This window comes from Dromaius novaehollandiae, chromosome 10 (assembly GCF_036370855.1).
Source record: "Dromaius novaehollandiae isolate bDroNov1 chromosome 10, bDroNov1.hap1, whole genome shotgun sequence".
Classification (NCBI taxonomy): domain Eukaryota; kingdom Metazoa; phylum Chordata; class Aves; order Casuariiformes; family Dromaiidae; genus Dromaius; species Dromaius novaehollandiae.
Genome location: NC_088107.1, coordinates 13,020,530 through 13,034,479, shown reverse-complemented (window position 1 = coordinate 13,034,479; position 13,950 = coordinate 13,020,530). Strand labels below are relative to the sequence as shown.

Here is a 13,950-nt window from a genome sequence, read left to right as displayed (position 1 = left end):
CAAACCAATAACCATTAGTGCATAGTAGCACAGGCATTAACCATTAGTTCTGCTAGCAGTAGAGAACATTTTTTAATGATAATACTAAGAGCTTAGAAGCCCATTGCAGATATAGCAGAGGGATCAGGCATTATCAAGGCAAGCAGTACAAAATCCTTTCTCCAGCTCGTGTTAGGGAGGTTTAACCTATCATAGTGTTGTTGCATGTAACAAGAAACGGTTGCGGGGTTTTAAAATTATTTTCCAATGAATAAATTCTACTAGTAGCTCTACAGCGGCTTTCAAAAATCTCATCACGCATGGCACTGTGATGCACTCCTGTTTCAGTGACCCATGCGCATGCTTCCAGGGCTGTATTCGCCGTGGTAGCATACAAGCATGGAATCACTATCATTTAAAACAGATTTGCTGTTTATTAGTGCAATATATAGTTCCAGCTTTGGGAAAAGAAATCCTATTCCCTTATCCACCTTAAACACCTGCTGTTGTGGCAAACGGAAGGCTCTTTAATATACAACCAGCATCAGCAAAATATAGCTAATGAACGGATAAGGCGAGAACTACGCTTCGGCACGAACAGCAGCTCCCAGCCATATGTTGCCACATGGCCTAGACGTCAGTCGTTACTACCGCTAAAGCTGCTGGGAGGGACCCACACCTCACGGCAGGGCGCGGGGGCGATGCAGGGGGCTCTCCGACCTCGCCCCGCGGGGCAGCGGCGCCTCGGCGCGCCGCCCTCGCCCGCCTGCCCCGGGCTGCTCGGGACGGCAGAGCGGCTCCGCAGGTCCCGCCGGCTGCGGCGCCGGGGCCCCCCCCGCACCCCGCCCCGCGGCGGGCACCACCGCCCCATCCAGCGGGCGAGCGGCGGGAGCGGAGCAGGAGCAGGAGCAGGAGCAGGAGCAGGAGCAGCAAAGGAGCCGCCGCCGCCGCTCCGCAGCGCCGGGGCGCCCCGCGGGCCGGGCCGGGCCGGGCCGGGGGGGCGGCGGGGCAGCGCGCTTAGCGATGCGCCGCACGTAGTGTTTTGCAGGAAGTTTCCACGCTCCTCAGTTTAATCCGTACAAAGGGGGGTTGGAGAGGAGCGCGGCTGAATAGCGATGAAAGGGGGCGGGCAGGAAGGAGGAGGAGGAGGAGGAGAAGAAGGCCGTGTTTAATTTTTTAATTAGGGCGGCTTGAGCATCTCCCCGCGGGGCCGCGTCGCTCGGCGGCGAGGGGAGCGCGGGCGAGCCGCCCCGGCGGGGCAGAGGCGCCCTCGCCGCCCGGGAGCCCCCCGCGGCCGGAGCCGTCGCGTCGCCAGCCTGGGCTTTCGACAGCCGCCGCGCGGCGCCGGGACCGCGGCCACCTGCGCCGGGGGCCGCCGCCATGGGCAGCGCGGGCGCGCAGGAGCCGGGTGCGTACGGCGGGGCGCGGCGGGGGGGCGGGCGGGCGGCGGGGCTGACCTTGCGGCGCCGCCCCCCCCCCCGGCTGCCCCGGGCCGCGGCGGGGCGGGGGCGGGGGGCAGGGGCCGGCAGAGCGTCCTTGAAACGTGCCGCCGAGGGCCGGGAAGGGCGTAAATCTGCCCCCCACCCCGAGGCAGCGGGGCCGAGGGAACCACAGGCTGCGATACGACCGCGCAGCAACAATTGCTCTGCAGATGCTCGGTACCTTGAGGAGAGGCAGGCACTGCTTTCCCACGTCCACAAGTTAAGGGTGACACTACTATTTTACCTTCGTGCCTTTGTTATCCAAACCTACATCATATATATGAATTCAAAGTACAGCACACAGCGCGGGATCTCTTGTTCAGTGGGGACTCTAGGCTTGTGTGTTTACTAAGGATAAAATCACGTTTCTGCAATTCATTGCTTGTCTGAAGGCTGGAAATGTCACTGCCCTGCTGCTGCTTCTTTGCAGAGGAATGCAGCTTATGTGAAAAAGTGCAGCCCGCGCCCCGAGTTATCATGCTGCAAAAACACTGCATGTCTTTCGGGGGCTTTGCTACACGCACAAAACAGTTCACCATGCCCCTCATTTGCTGGATATCCATGCGCGCACCCCCTCCCTGCTGTCTTGGAAACCTTACTCTGAAGAACGAGTCTTCCCCCCGCTGCGATTCAGGGAACACAGGCAGGGAGCGCGCAAACAAGCTGAGGAGAGGCTGGCTGTGCAGTCGTAGGGCTGGCTTTGTAGCATTTCTGGACAGGTGTTGTTAACTCAAATGGCTCAGACCCTTTGGAGAATTTCAAATTCATGCTGATTTTTGTTTCTTTAGGTCTTCTCCATCGTTAATCCTTTCACCCTACCACCAGTTCCTGAAATAGCACTCTTGAAACACAGTTCTTTCCTTGACCAGCTAGCTAAGTGCAAATGAGCTGCCTCCGAAAATCCCAGAGGATGCCTGTTTATGTCCCTAAACACATAAACACCTTTTAAAGTCAGGTTTGCTGCTGTCACTCAAAAACACAAGCCAGGGACTGAGGCTGTTTGAAGTACCTTCAGAATGACCACATACATGAACTAGCAGCTGGGCCTTCAGCACATCCAAGGGGGAACAGATGGCAGCTGATTTAGTTTATTTTGTTACACACTGTAGTTTATGAAGCGAGTTTTCAGGCACCTGAGGCATAATCCACGCCAATGCCGAGGAATGAATGCTCCCAACTTCAGCAGAAGTTAAAGGTGCTCATTTCCAGTACTGGACCATTACAAAAAAAGGGAGGGGTGTGTGTGTGTGTGTGTGTTTGTGTTGTGGGGACGTTGTGAGAAAAGGGCTGAAACCCAAAATATAAGGAAGATTCTTGATGAAGTCTTTATTTACTGGCTACTTTGCCAGGAAAGTCTGGAATTATCTGATCTCAATATTTCTGAAAACATGAGAGTGAAAGTTAAGTCGGAAAAAAGACATCCAAGCCACCAAAGAGCTGGGGCAAGGATCCTCAGTCCACACCAAACATTAGCAGAGTTGGGCTGGTGATGCTACTAGAATATTATTAAGAATTTCAACATCTTTCTTCAGGCTTCCTCACAACGCCCATGGTTCTTCCCCTCGTCCTCATGGGTGCAGCCAGACGGCCCGCACATACCTCCACACTCCTAACCTCAGTGGTCTGTGCCAAGTTATTTTCCTAATTCATATTTTCTCTTGGACTCCGAATGTTTCTTCTGGTCTCACAAGGGCTTCCAACGGTCTTCTGTTTCACAGCAGGATGTTAGGGTGCCTTTCTTTATGCCAGTGTTTTTTATGTGGGGAATGAATCAATCAACAGATGACTTAGAATCCTGCCCTGTAAAAAAAGTCAGAGATCAGTCTGGGGCCAGCCCCTACAAAATGACTCTGCAGATTCTGACAGCCTGTCCCCATCGTACTGCCCTAGAGGTTATCTTCAAGGATTTTTGGATCTAGGCCATGATAGTACTCATGGTCTTCTGACTCATGATTTTACGCATACTCTAGAGCAAGTGAAAGAATATCTGACCAGCTGGGAGAGGACTTCTAACCTGTATGCAGCACTGCAGTGTGAAAACAGTAAAAATGTACTCAAGCTCAATCTTGGTATCACAATTTTTGTGATACATAATTAGAGTAAAATCTTCTGTGAACGTTAAGGCCTCAATTACAATTTCTGCAATTCAGAAGAGGGGAAGGAAGAACACAAAACTGCATATTTTAGACTTCCAGAACCAATTCCCACACATGGGGAATACCCACTATATTCTCACGCAGCCAGCTGTGCCTGGTAGGCTGTTCCAGCCAAACTCCTGTCGACTGAGACCGAGATATGCATTTCTCACTACTCCATGTTTCAGTGCCAACCAGAATCTGCAGAGATCTGTCCCATTATTCCCACCATCAACAAACACATAATGCACAAGCAAATCCCACTGATTTCAGTGTGTAACCTGCTAAATCAGTAAGACTGGGTTTAAGCTCTTTCCTTGGAATTTGACTTTGGAAGCAGAAGAAATGTCACCTAGAAGATGTACACATTTCTCTGGACTCAGCTGAGATGCAGGATTCTCCAGGGCCATACTATTTTGCACAGATTTGTGCACATCTTTCAGGAGAGCAGTATTTTTTTTGGCTCTAGCTTTCCAAGGTAGTGTCTACATATCACTTCCCTATATAAGCCTTCCATTTTAATTTTTATATCCCAGTGTTTTAGGAATTCTGGAAAGATAACTTTCTTCTTGACTGGCTATTGTTCAAATCAGCTGATTTGTGACACCATTGAACTTTCTGTGATTTTTTCTATGTAAGGTCAAACTTACAGAAAAACTGGAAGTATGCCTATTGAAAATCTATATAGTAGGTGGCTTTATGACAGATTCTCAGAAAATAACTATTGATTATTGTTGACATTACTTTTAATTCCCACAGATTGTATCTGGATCTTTTCTCCAACTGAACAGGAATTAAAACAGTATGACCCAAGTAGCAAAATATAATTCAAAACAAGTAAGAATCTCATACACAGCTCTGTATAATAGACTGTTGGGTTATTATGCTCTGCTGAATGTCTAAAGAATGTAATAAGAAATTGTACTACTTAATACATACTGTATTAAGGAGAAGTGCAAAAATAAAAGAAGTCTTATGTCCTGCCCTTTTAATCCTTCTTTAAAGATTTTCATTCTTTGGATAATGTTTAAAATCCCACAGATTTTTAATATAAGAAAAGAGACACCAAACAAGATAAAAAATCTAGTTGTTTCTGTCTTCTCAGGAATATGAAATCTTCTTATTACTTTTTTGTTGTTGTTAATTCTAGGCTGACTCAGGATATCGCTACAGTGCAGTATCAGCTCTGACTGCAGTACAGAGTAGAGATACTGGAGCTCTCTTTAAACTGGCTAGCACAGGTACCTGTAACAGTGTAGTCATGGCAGCACAGAGATCTGAGTGGCCTAATTACTCTGCCAAGAAATAAATGTATACTGGGAATTCCCTGGGGGGAAAGATGGTTGAATTGTTAACAAAAAGAGTTTTCCCTTGAGGCACGTTATTTTAATAGGTGTTAACAAGAGCCAAAAATCCCAAACTCCAGTGTGAGAATAAAATACCTTTGTCCTTTGCCTCTTCTGATGTCCCAGTGCTTCCAGTTCTCCTGCTGTCTGTAGAGACATAAGAGAGACAGGATTTTAGTAATTGATGGGAAACCTAAAATAAAGCAAAAACAACTCCCTCTCCTACTAAAACCTGTACATAAGATCTCAGTATAAACACAAAAATAAAAGTCTCTTGGCTGGAAATGCACAGAGCTCTAATGGTGGTGATGGCAGGATGGAGACACTCAGTGGAAAGGCTGGTACTCAGTGCCTGCGTAGGATGGGGGTCCCTGTCGGTCCCCTGAGCTCCAGGAGTGGCACGTTCAGATGTGATGTTTGCTGTGCCTGTAAAAATGGTGGAACGACAGCTCAGTAACTTACTAGTCCCTCAGGGCTCACCCGAGGTGTTGGTCACTGGCCATGCTCCCCAAACAGCTTAACCCACTCCACTGGGATTTTGCTAGCTTCTAGATGGGCAAGTATCTCTCCCCTTCCCCCTCCTGGGACACCAGCCCCAGCACAGCCTATTTCAACACAAGCACTCCAGAAAGGAAGAAAGGTTCCCTGATGGCCACATTGGCCAGCATCGTTACACAACAGGAACAAGGATTTGGTCCTCTGGCATTCTGGGCACATGCCCAGCTCTCACACTGCCCACGAGAGGAACCACTGCCTGGAGTGTGTGAAGATGCAAGACTTGCACTTGTTGAACTTTTTGAATGAGAAATCTGTTTCAAGATTCCTGAATACTTGGGTTTATATCTATATCTATATATTTACATATACGTACATATGTATGTATGTATTTAATGGAGAAAAGCAAGGAGAAGAAACAATAAGAGAAAGATTTAGGGTAAGGGAATTTAATTGTGTTCTCTCTTCTCCCACTAACCTTTCCTCATACATGAGAATATATAGGGATTTCTAATTTTTTGGCAAAAAGATATATACAGCATGTGCCCTTGGCAGCTGATACATGGTTGGAACATAACCTCAATGGCTCAACCTGCCAATCTGAATATCTTTTTCAATAGTTTGTGTTCCTATGCAGTTTCTGATTTTACGCATTAGTGAGTGGTACTCCCTTCATGGGCGAGTATATAGGAAAGTGAAGGGGCAATTGTAATAATTTGTTCATTTCTAGTTCTTGCAAGCTCAAACCATCTGATCATGTGCATACCGCACTTTTCTGAAAATGGAGCCCAAGACTTTACTAAAATGATGCATGTAATTTTTTATTTAACAAGTTGGATCTATTTATTTAGATTTCTAAGCTAAACTACATGAGCAAAATCCACATTACTTGGCTTAAACTCCCTTTGAGGTCAAATGTGAATTTAACTAGTTTGAGGACTGAGGTGCAAAGCCATTAGAGAAAACATACTTGTTTCTCCAGGTGAAGACCTTGTGAGTTCTGCCTAATCAAAATCTGCAGGTTCGTGTCAGCTCTGACAAAATGCTGTTTGCAACAGCCATGAATTGAACTTGCTCTATTTTGAGGAGGGAGAAAGCCAGAAAATTATGAGTTTGCTGTCTCATTATAAGGGTCAGTAAGTGAATGGTGCATAGGGGGCTAAAAGGTGTAATTTTATCAGATTAATTTAAATGTACAAAACCCAAACCAAACCAAACAAACCAAAAAAATGAGGAAGCTACTGAAATCCAAGCCGTTTTTCATTTCCAAATGTTCATGTGCTACAACTCAGACTTACACACCCCACTTAGACCTAACCAAACTGATTCTACTTTTCTATACAGGCAAAGAAGCAATAGAGGTGAAAATCCCACAGAATCACCAAGATGTGATGCCTAATGATGAGCAGTAATTACTGCAGCAACTCTTCAGCCAGCATGAGTGTCAACGAAATGTCTGCCTTCCCTCTGACTTTAGAGCAAAAAACTGGCTTTGCCTTTGTGGGGATTTTATGTGTTTTCTTGGGACTTCTAATTATCAGATGCTTCAAAATCTTGCTAGACCCTTACAGTAGCATGCCTTCTTCTACATGGGAAGATGAAGTTGAGGGATTGGATAAAGGGACATTTGAATATGCTCTTGCATGAAAACTTAACAGAATATCCTGCCTTAAATTTGATGTTGATTTCATTTTGGAAACCAACTGTTGGTACATTTATTATACATACCTACATTTTGCAGATATGCTGGTGGCATCCATTTTGTTAAATAAATATTTGTTGCAAACTCAAAAGGCATTTCATGTTGCTTTTCTTTGAGGAACAGTGAAATGGTTGATAAGAAACAGATAATGGCAAATAAATAGTTCAATAAACAATTCACTAATGAGTTAACATGGTAGAAAGAATCTGATCATATTTGCCTCTTCATAGGAGGATCCTTTTTCTACCTTGTCTCATGATGGGCAGGACAGAAAAGAGAAAGGTGAAGGACAAAAGACAGGGATGATAGATGCATAAATAGTCACTCCTTCCTTCTTTCCTGACAGTATTTTTTGAAGCTCAGAAGCTGTGCTTGTATATTGAGAATACAAGATTGAAGGACAACAAATGGTCATGGCTCAGGGGAAGTGGCTGCAGAAATAGTCTATTTGTGTGTCCACATTGCTGAGATAAGATGAACAAAGGTAGGTTCATGGACTATCAGAATTAAGGAACTAAAGAGAAAGCTAACAAATCACATCAACTCACCAGTCACTTATCTCCCACCTTCCAAGAACAGCAGCTGCTGACTGTATTTGCAAGGATAGTGTATATTGCTTCTCCTATGTGAAACATTTCTGTAGTCCTCTGCAAACAATGCAGGTCTGAGATTTTTTTTTCTTTTTTTATATAGAACAGGCCTCCCTTCTCCTGCTCTACAGCAACAGAAAGGCAGAAATAGCAGAAGGGAAATAAACTTCATTACAGATATTTTGAATTCTACAAACATTCTGCAATATAGACCATATTATCTGCTCAAAACTGCAGTCTGAACAGAGAACCCCACAGTCTCACGAAGTGACCAGTCTTCCAGTCTAACTGAACTGAGCAAGGCATGCCACCCTCTTACTCCTCATGGTTTCAGCGGATAATTCAGTTTAAACTGTTCTAGCTGCAACATATTCTGGCTGGTTAACAGCTCCCAGCAGAAGCTACACCAGCCTGGCATGGTCAATCAAAGCAGAGGTAGTCACACTACACACTCATTTGAGCCCAGCCCCTTAAAGGACTGGGGTCCAGAGCTGGCTGGAGATCTCTGTGCCCTCCAGGTCCTCTCCACAGCTGTTCATTCTCCTTGTGCTCCTGCATCCTTGCACACTGTATGGTCTACACTGTCACTCTGAGGAGCTGGTCACAGGAGATCCTATCAAGACAGAAGAACTAATAGTGAAAGCAGAGACTAAAAAATAGTTGCTCAAGGTCACCTTCATATACACAGCTCTTTAGCAAGTGTGACAGTACTTGACAGAAATTCAATTCAGTTTCTGAGAACACTGGCATCACAATTTTAAGCACTGTCACTTTTGCTAAACAGCTCTGCAACTAGGTGCAAAGACAAGGAGATCAGTTACAGCAGTTGGTTTCTTTTGCGCATATTCTGAAAAAATACATATTGCCCCTTTTGCCCTATTTGCTAGACAGGGGCAACCAAGGGAATGCTGGACCTCAAATGCCACTTGGAACATGAAATACTGGATCGTACAGGGATGCACATGAATCTCCTGCCTGAAGACTGTGAGAGAGGAACAGCCAATAATAATCACACTCCTCTATCCAAAGTTTATAACAAACAATTGTGTGAATATAAGAGCTCTTCAACTGCTTCAGATTCTGTATAAGAAAAAGTGCCAGACCCTCAGAGATTTAGTCTAATGCATTTATCCTAGTCAAATTTAACCATAAAGTCAAAGGCAGATTTTCATTCGCTGATTCATGTGATCCGATCCATTATTGCGGGATGGGACAAACCACTGCAGAAGTCTGACACTGTTGTTTTTTTTTTTATGTATACCTAATGGTGTGCACACTACAAACATCTCTTGGCATCTAAGTCACTTCCCCAGTTACTTTTCCAGATTTTGCAGCTTGTGCTGAGCTCTCTGCTGCCAGGATAGAGTGTTGAAGGTACATAAATTATCTCAGTTAAATATAGTTCAGGTATCTCTAAACTACACTGCAAACAAGGTAGACATATCCAAAGAAACTAAAACACTGTCATATTATTTTTGTTCTTGATCCGAGCCATTGTTGGAAGCAATAATCAAATTTCCTTTTGATTACAAAGCTTCATAGTTTCCTGCCTGCCCCTCTATGCACTCCCAAAAGACAAAGGAGCCCCAGAAGGACTGCACAAAACACAAATTTTCAAAGATTTTCCGCAAATACACATAGTAAAAGTTTGACCGGCGTTAGGAGCAAATGGTTCAAAAACACACGTGGGACAAAGGGACCTACCCTGGTTCTTAAAGAGAACCCACGCACCCACCAGTGGGTCTTAAGAGAGGACACAAGGCATCCCACTGACTTCACTGGAATCTCTTCTGCATGAACCATGCAGAGGGGAAACCTGAACAGAAATAAATTCTTGCTATGTCCATTATTAAATATGAAAAACTGAAAATAGATTATGATCTCTGCACAGAATCAGGATAGCTGAGAGGGAAACGGAGGTAATGAAAGCATTTTTGAGCCCCCTTGGAAATTTTGCAGTACCATAAACCCTACAACTGTGACGGGTAGGAACTTAATTTTTTCATTGATTTTCATGGAAGTGCTCACCAGGTAATGTAATACTCATCTTGAGCATGTAGAACAGAACTGAGCAAACTGTATTCAAGTATGACTTTCTAAAAGCAAATTTCTAATACTAGATTTGCAGATGCTTCAGTTAAAGTAAGGGAGCACCCAGCCACTTCTTTCCTTTCTTTTACTACCCCACCATTCTGAAAGCCCTTTAGTGTATTTTTTTTTAATAACAATGAAAGCAAAAAATCAGATTTCAAATGGTATTATCTCTGATCTTAGAAGACATAAAGGATACACTGATACCTTGGTGCACATGAACAGACCCATAATCATTGGCTAGATCTGTTATACCAGCTCACGGGTGCCTACAAATACATTTTATGAATCTTAAGAAACAAACTAAACAAACCTATGAAAGAACAGCTTTATTTCTTCCAAGAATGAATAGGTACATTTCCTGGTTAATAATTAACAAGCTAGAATGTTTCTCTAAATCACCATCTAGAAATGTTTTAAAATGTGTTTCAAAGAGAGGGATTGGATGGTTTATTCAGTATATGAAACAGGAGAAAGATCTGGCCAATAAGACAGAGTCTGTAATGCCTCAAAGAGAGGGACTCACTACATACATGAATAAGAGAAAGAGACAGATTGTCCTTCCCTAAAAACACAGGTTTGAGTGGTAAGTTGAACTCTCCTGAATAAGGCAAACGTGCTAATTTATGCATAAATGCTAGAATACAAAATGCAAAATTAATGGCAAATAACAGTTGAGACACCCCTGGAAATACACCGTGAAAAACAAAATATTATTTTCAAGAACAGCAGTAAGGTAAGAGACTTTTTTTTTCTTAGCAAAGTAGTAATACTATGGAAATAAAAGAAGACAGTGAAATTATGGAATTGTTTTACTTTGTAGCAAGAGTCTCATTGTCATCAAAGAATCAGAATTTCATTCAGTCATGGAAAGTCATGGAGATTGAAACAAACTTAGTTTCACTGATCTTAATGACAAAAGATTTGGTTTTGCTCCTTCATACCTGGAGATGAAACACTTTCTGACAATTTTAAAAGGCTAAGGGAAGCAGAATGCTATATATGATCAGAAATGTGTAATAACAACAGTAATATGAATCATCCAAAACAGTTGAAAAGTAAAAGAAACTAAAAAAAAAAAAAGTAACATCTCGCTGTGAAGTCACAAAACGTTAAGCAGGAAAAACAACATCATGGGTTACGAATATGAGGGAGTTATAAACTGGTATCATTACAGAGAGGTTACAGCAGAATATCATCTACAGCTGATAGAATATGTCAGGAAATATGCTTTAGCTGCATCTCATACTGAATTTGGAGGACATTTGATTATCAGCTCTTCAAATTATAATTTTGAAATGTGATTTTAGGCAATATTTACACTGCCAAGGTATAAATATAGATACAGTATTTCTCTTTTAGTACAAAGAGCCGAATGCATTTCACAGAATCATAGAAAAGTTTAAGTTCAAAGAAATCTCTGGAGATCATCTAGTCTAACCTCTTGCTGAAAGCATAAAACTTTGAAAAATTTCTTCTTATTTACCCAAATTTTCAGTTCATATATTCCTTTATATAGATATATTTTGTTTCCAAAACTTTCTATTATATACACTTGTAAAATTTCAATGTCTAGGCATGCTCTGTTTTAGCCAGTTAGAACAGGCCCAAGCTTCCACTGAAACACATAGGTCTATAGACTCACAGTCCTTCAAGTCCCTCGAAAAATTTTTCAAGATGTACGGAATGGCATTGCCTATATCACTTCAATAGATCACAAATAATATGTAGTGCATGCCATTTCAGAGCTTTCTGGGCCATTGTGCAAGTTGCTGCAAAGTACTTAACCCATTAAGGCCTTAACTGTAAATACACCTCTTGCTCTTGGGGTTTTTTGTTTGCCTGAGGGATCTGTGTGGAGAAGTGGAGGTGGGAAGCAGATCGTACAGCTATCATGTGTTCACCTCTGTATGGGCTGCCATTTAGAGGGACCTAGACAGGCTAGAGCAACGGGTCAACATGAACCTCGTAACATTCAACAAGGACAAATGCAAATCCTACACCGAGGACACACCAGTCTATCTCCTGCACTCACACGGGTGGGGCTTCACTGCTTGGGAGCAGCTCTGCTGGTAGGCAGCAGGCTAAAGAGGAGTCAGCAGCATACCCTGGGAGCAAAGGTGAGCAGGAGCACAGCCAGTAGATCAAACAAAGTGATTATTCCCCTTTACTCCGCATTCATTAGACTGCATCAATTTCTGATTTTATCCCCCACCCATATAAGAAAGATGCTAATAAACCTGAGCTAGTTTTTGGAGGGCCACAATGAAGGTCAGGGCTGGAACACTTGCCCTCTGAGGGTGAGGGAACTGGCCTTGTTTAGCTAGGAGGAAAAAAGGCTTTGGGGGACCTAAGCAACCCTCCATTACCTACACAGAGGTCACAGACAAGGTAGAGCCAGATTCTTTACTGTGGTGCACAGCAGGAGAGTGAGAGATGATGGTCACAGAGAGAAACAGGGGAGGTTCCAACTAGATATAAAGAGAAAAAATCAGTATGAGGACAATTAAGTATTGAAATAGGCTGCCCAGGCAGGTTGTGGAATCTGTCCTTCAAGGATTTCAAGCCCTACCTGGTCAAAGCCCTAAGCGACCTGGTTTGCATTCAGTGTTGACCCTACTTTGAGCAGAAGGTTGGACCAGATGAGCTCCCAAGGTCCCTTCCAACCTGATTGATTCTATGACTTGCTTCTATTTCTTTCAAATTGTCTTGAAGGATGTTTTGAGTGCACAAGTGTAAAACTGAGTGTCAAATTCTATGAACCTTCTGATGCCTAAGAGTATTGTTAATATGTCTCAATAATTACTACTCTGCCACAGTCATTTGGACACATTCATTTATTTCATCCATTACAGTTCAGCAAACACAATGCTATCTTTAGATATGTTTCAGTTGCCTATTTATTCCTTCTTATGACATTAATTGTATTTACATCTAAAATGAATGATTTGCTATGCTTTAATTGCCTGCTCATAAATTGTCTACCATCCTGCAACTATTGAAAACTTTAACTTTTGTAGTTAACTTCCAAAAATACGTTTGATTCAAACTTTTCACATCAACTTGCTGCTAGACTATGGGAAAAATATATGTAGTATCATAATACTTCCATGGAACATAAACAGTAAATGGTCTTCATGGAGTCTGTGTTGCATCTCTTTTATTGTATTGCCTACACTTTCACTAGCTTCAATTAAACATTGCATAATTAGGAGAAATACTACATTTGATATATAATTTTAGGTGCTTGGAATCTGATCCAAAGCCCGTTTTCAATGGATGGAAAAATCCCCACAGAGTTGGTCTTTGAATCATCTATTGTTTATTCAAAAAATCATAAGATGACTATCTCTTGGTGACTGGGCAGCGGGGTTTACAGTGGAAAATTTACCTAACTGTGCAAGTTAAGAGAAATGTTCTATTTATATTTTTGATAGCAGAACCACAGAGGACAGCAGTAGGAAGACTGCTTAGGGGTTTCAAGAAAAAATTCTGAGAACTGTTACTCTAAGAGCAAAGACTTCAGATGCAACAGCATTAGACCCTTTGCTGTAGCTACAGTAGCACTAGTTGCAGCCACGGAAGAGTAGAAGAATCAGTAACCTAAGCCCATAACATCCCTGAAGATGTCAATGAATAATTCTCCAAATGTATTCTTGGATCCAAATGCAAATCGGTTTCAAGTTAACATAATTAATGAAAGCCACGATAACAATGAAACATCCCAAGAGGACGTGGGCTCTGACCCACCACATTATGAAGAAACATCTTTTACTGATGAAGCACATAACAGACTGAAAATCAGCTACAGACCAGGAAAGAGAGAATTATATGACAATTTCCTTCAAAATGGGGAGAAAACAGAAGCTAGTTTACATCCCTATGATACTCACAGTAATATGTATTATCTGCAAACTTTTGGCCATAACACCGTGGACCCAGTTCCTAAAATTGATTATTATAGAAACACTGGCAGCGTCAGTGGGAATAAGCTCAACAGACCAAGCTTATTAGAAATTCATGAACAACTGGCAAAGGTAAGTGAAAAGGAAAGATACAAATTTTCTCTATTTCATTTCCAGGCTGTTAATTCTGTTTATTAATATGAGAAAGTCCTTAAATTCATGGACC

At 42.7% G+C, this 13,950-nt stretch overlaps 1 protein-coding gene and 2 long non-coding RNA genes across 14 annotated transcripts in view; 2 read left to right on the top strand and 1 right to left on the bottom strand.

Moving 5' to 3' along the window:
* Positions 1-2,760: 2,760 nt before the first annotated feature.
* The window catches only part of LOC112981426 (uncharacterized), a 57,854-nt gene continuing 46,664 nt past the window's right edge, over positions 2,761-13,950 (bottom strand). For 7 of the 8 annotated variants that reach the window (XR_010390756.1, XR_010390754.1, XR_003258706.2 and 4 more), the window contains 2 exons: positions 5,038-5,088; positions 2,761-3,260 (listed from right to left, as the gene is read on the bottom strand). This is a non-coding gene — a long non-coding RNA (uncharacterized LOC112981426). The remainder of the gene's footprint in view (positions 3,261-5,037; positions 5,089-13,950) is intronic. The other variant, XR_010390758.1, reaches the window with a different exon arrangement.
* Positions 4,439-6,946, top strand: LOC135329347 (uncharacterized). Its single transcript, XR_010390760.1, has 2 exons — positions 4,439-4,836; positions 6,781-6,946. It is a non-coding gene; the product is annotated as an uncharacterized LOC135329347 (long non-coding RNA).
* Positions 10,319-13,950, top strand: part of SLC12A1 (solute carrier family 12 member 1) — a 55,079-nt gene continuing 51,447 nt past the window's right edge. For 2 of the 5 annotated variants that reach the window (XM_026097059.2, XM_026097058.2), the window contains exons 1-2: positions 10,323-10,555; positions 13,257-13,856. In XM_026097059.2, coding sequence (XP_025952844.2) covers positions 13,446-13,856 — 411 coding nt within the window. In that variant the 5' untranslated portion in view covers positions 10,323-10,555; positions 13,257-13,445. Of the gene's footprint in view, positions 10,556-13,256; positions 13,857-13,950 lie in introns of all 5 variants that reach the window. The other 3 variants (XM_026097057.2, XM_026097056.2, XM_026097055.2) reach the window with 3 other exon arrangements.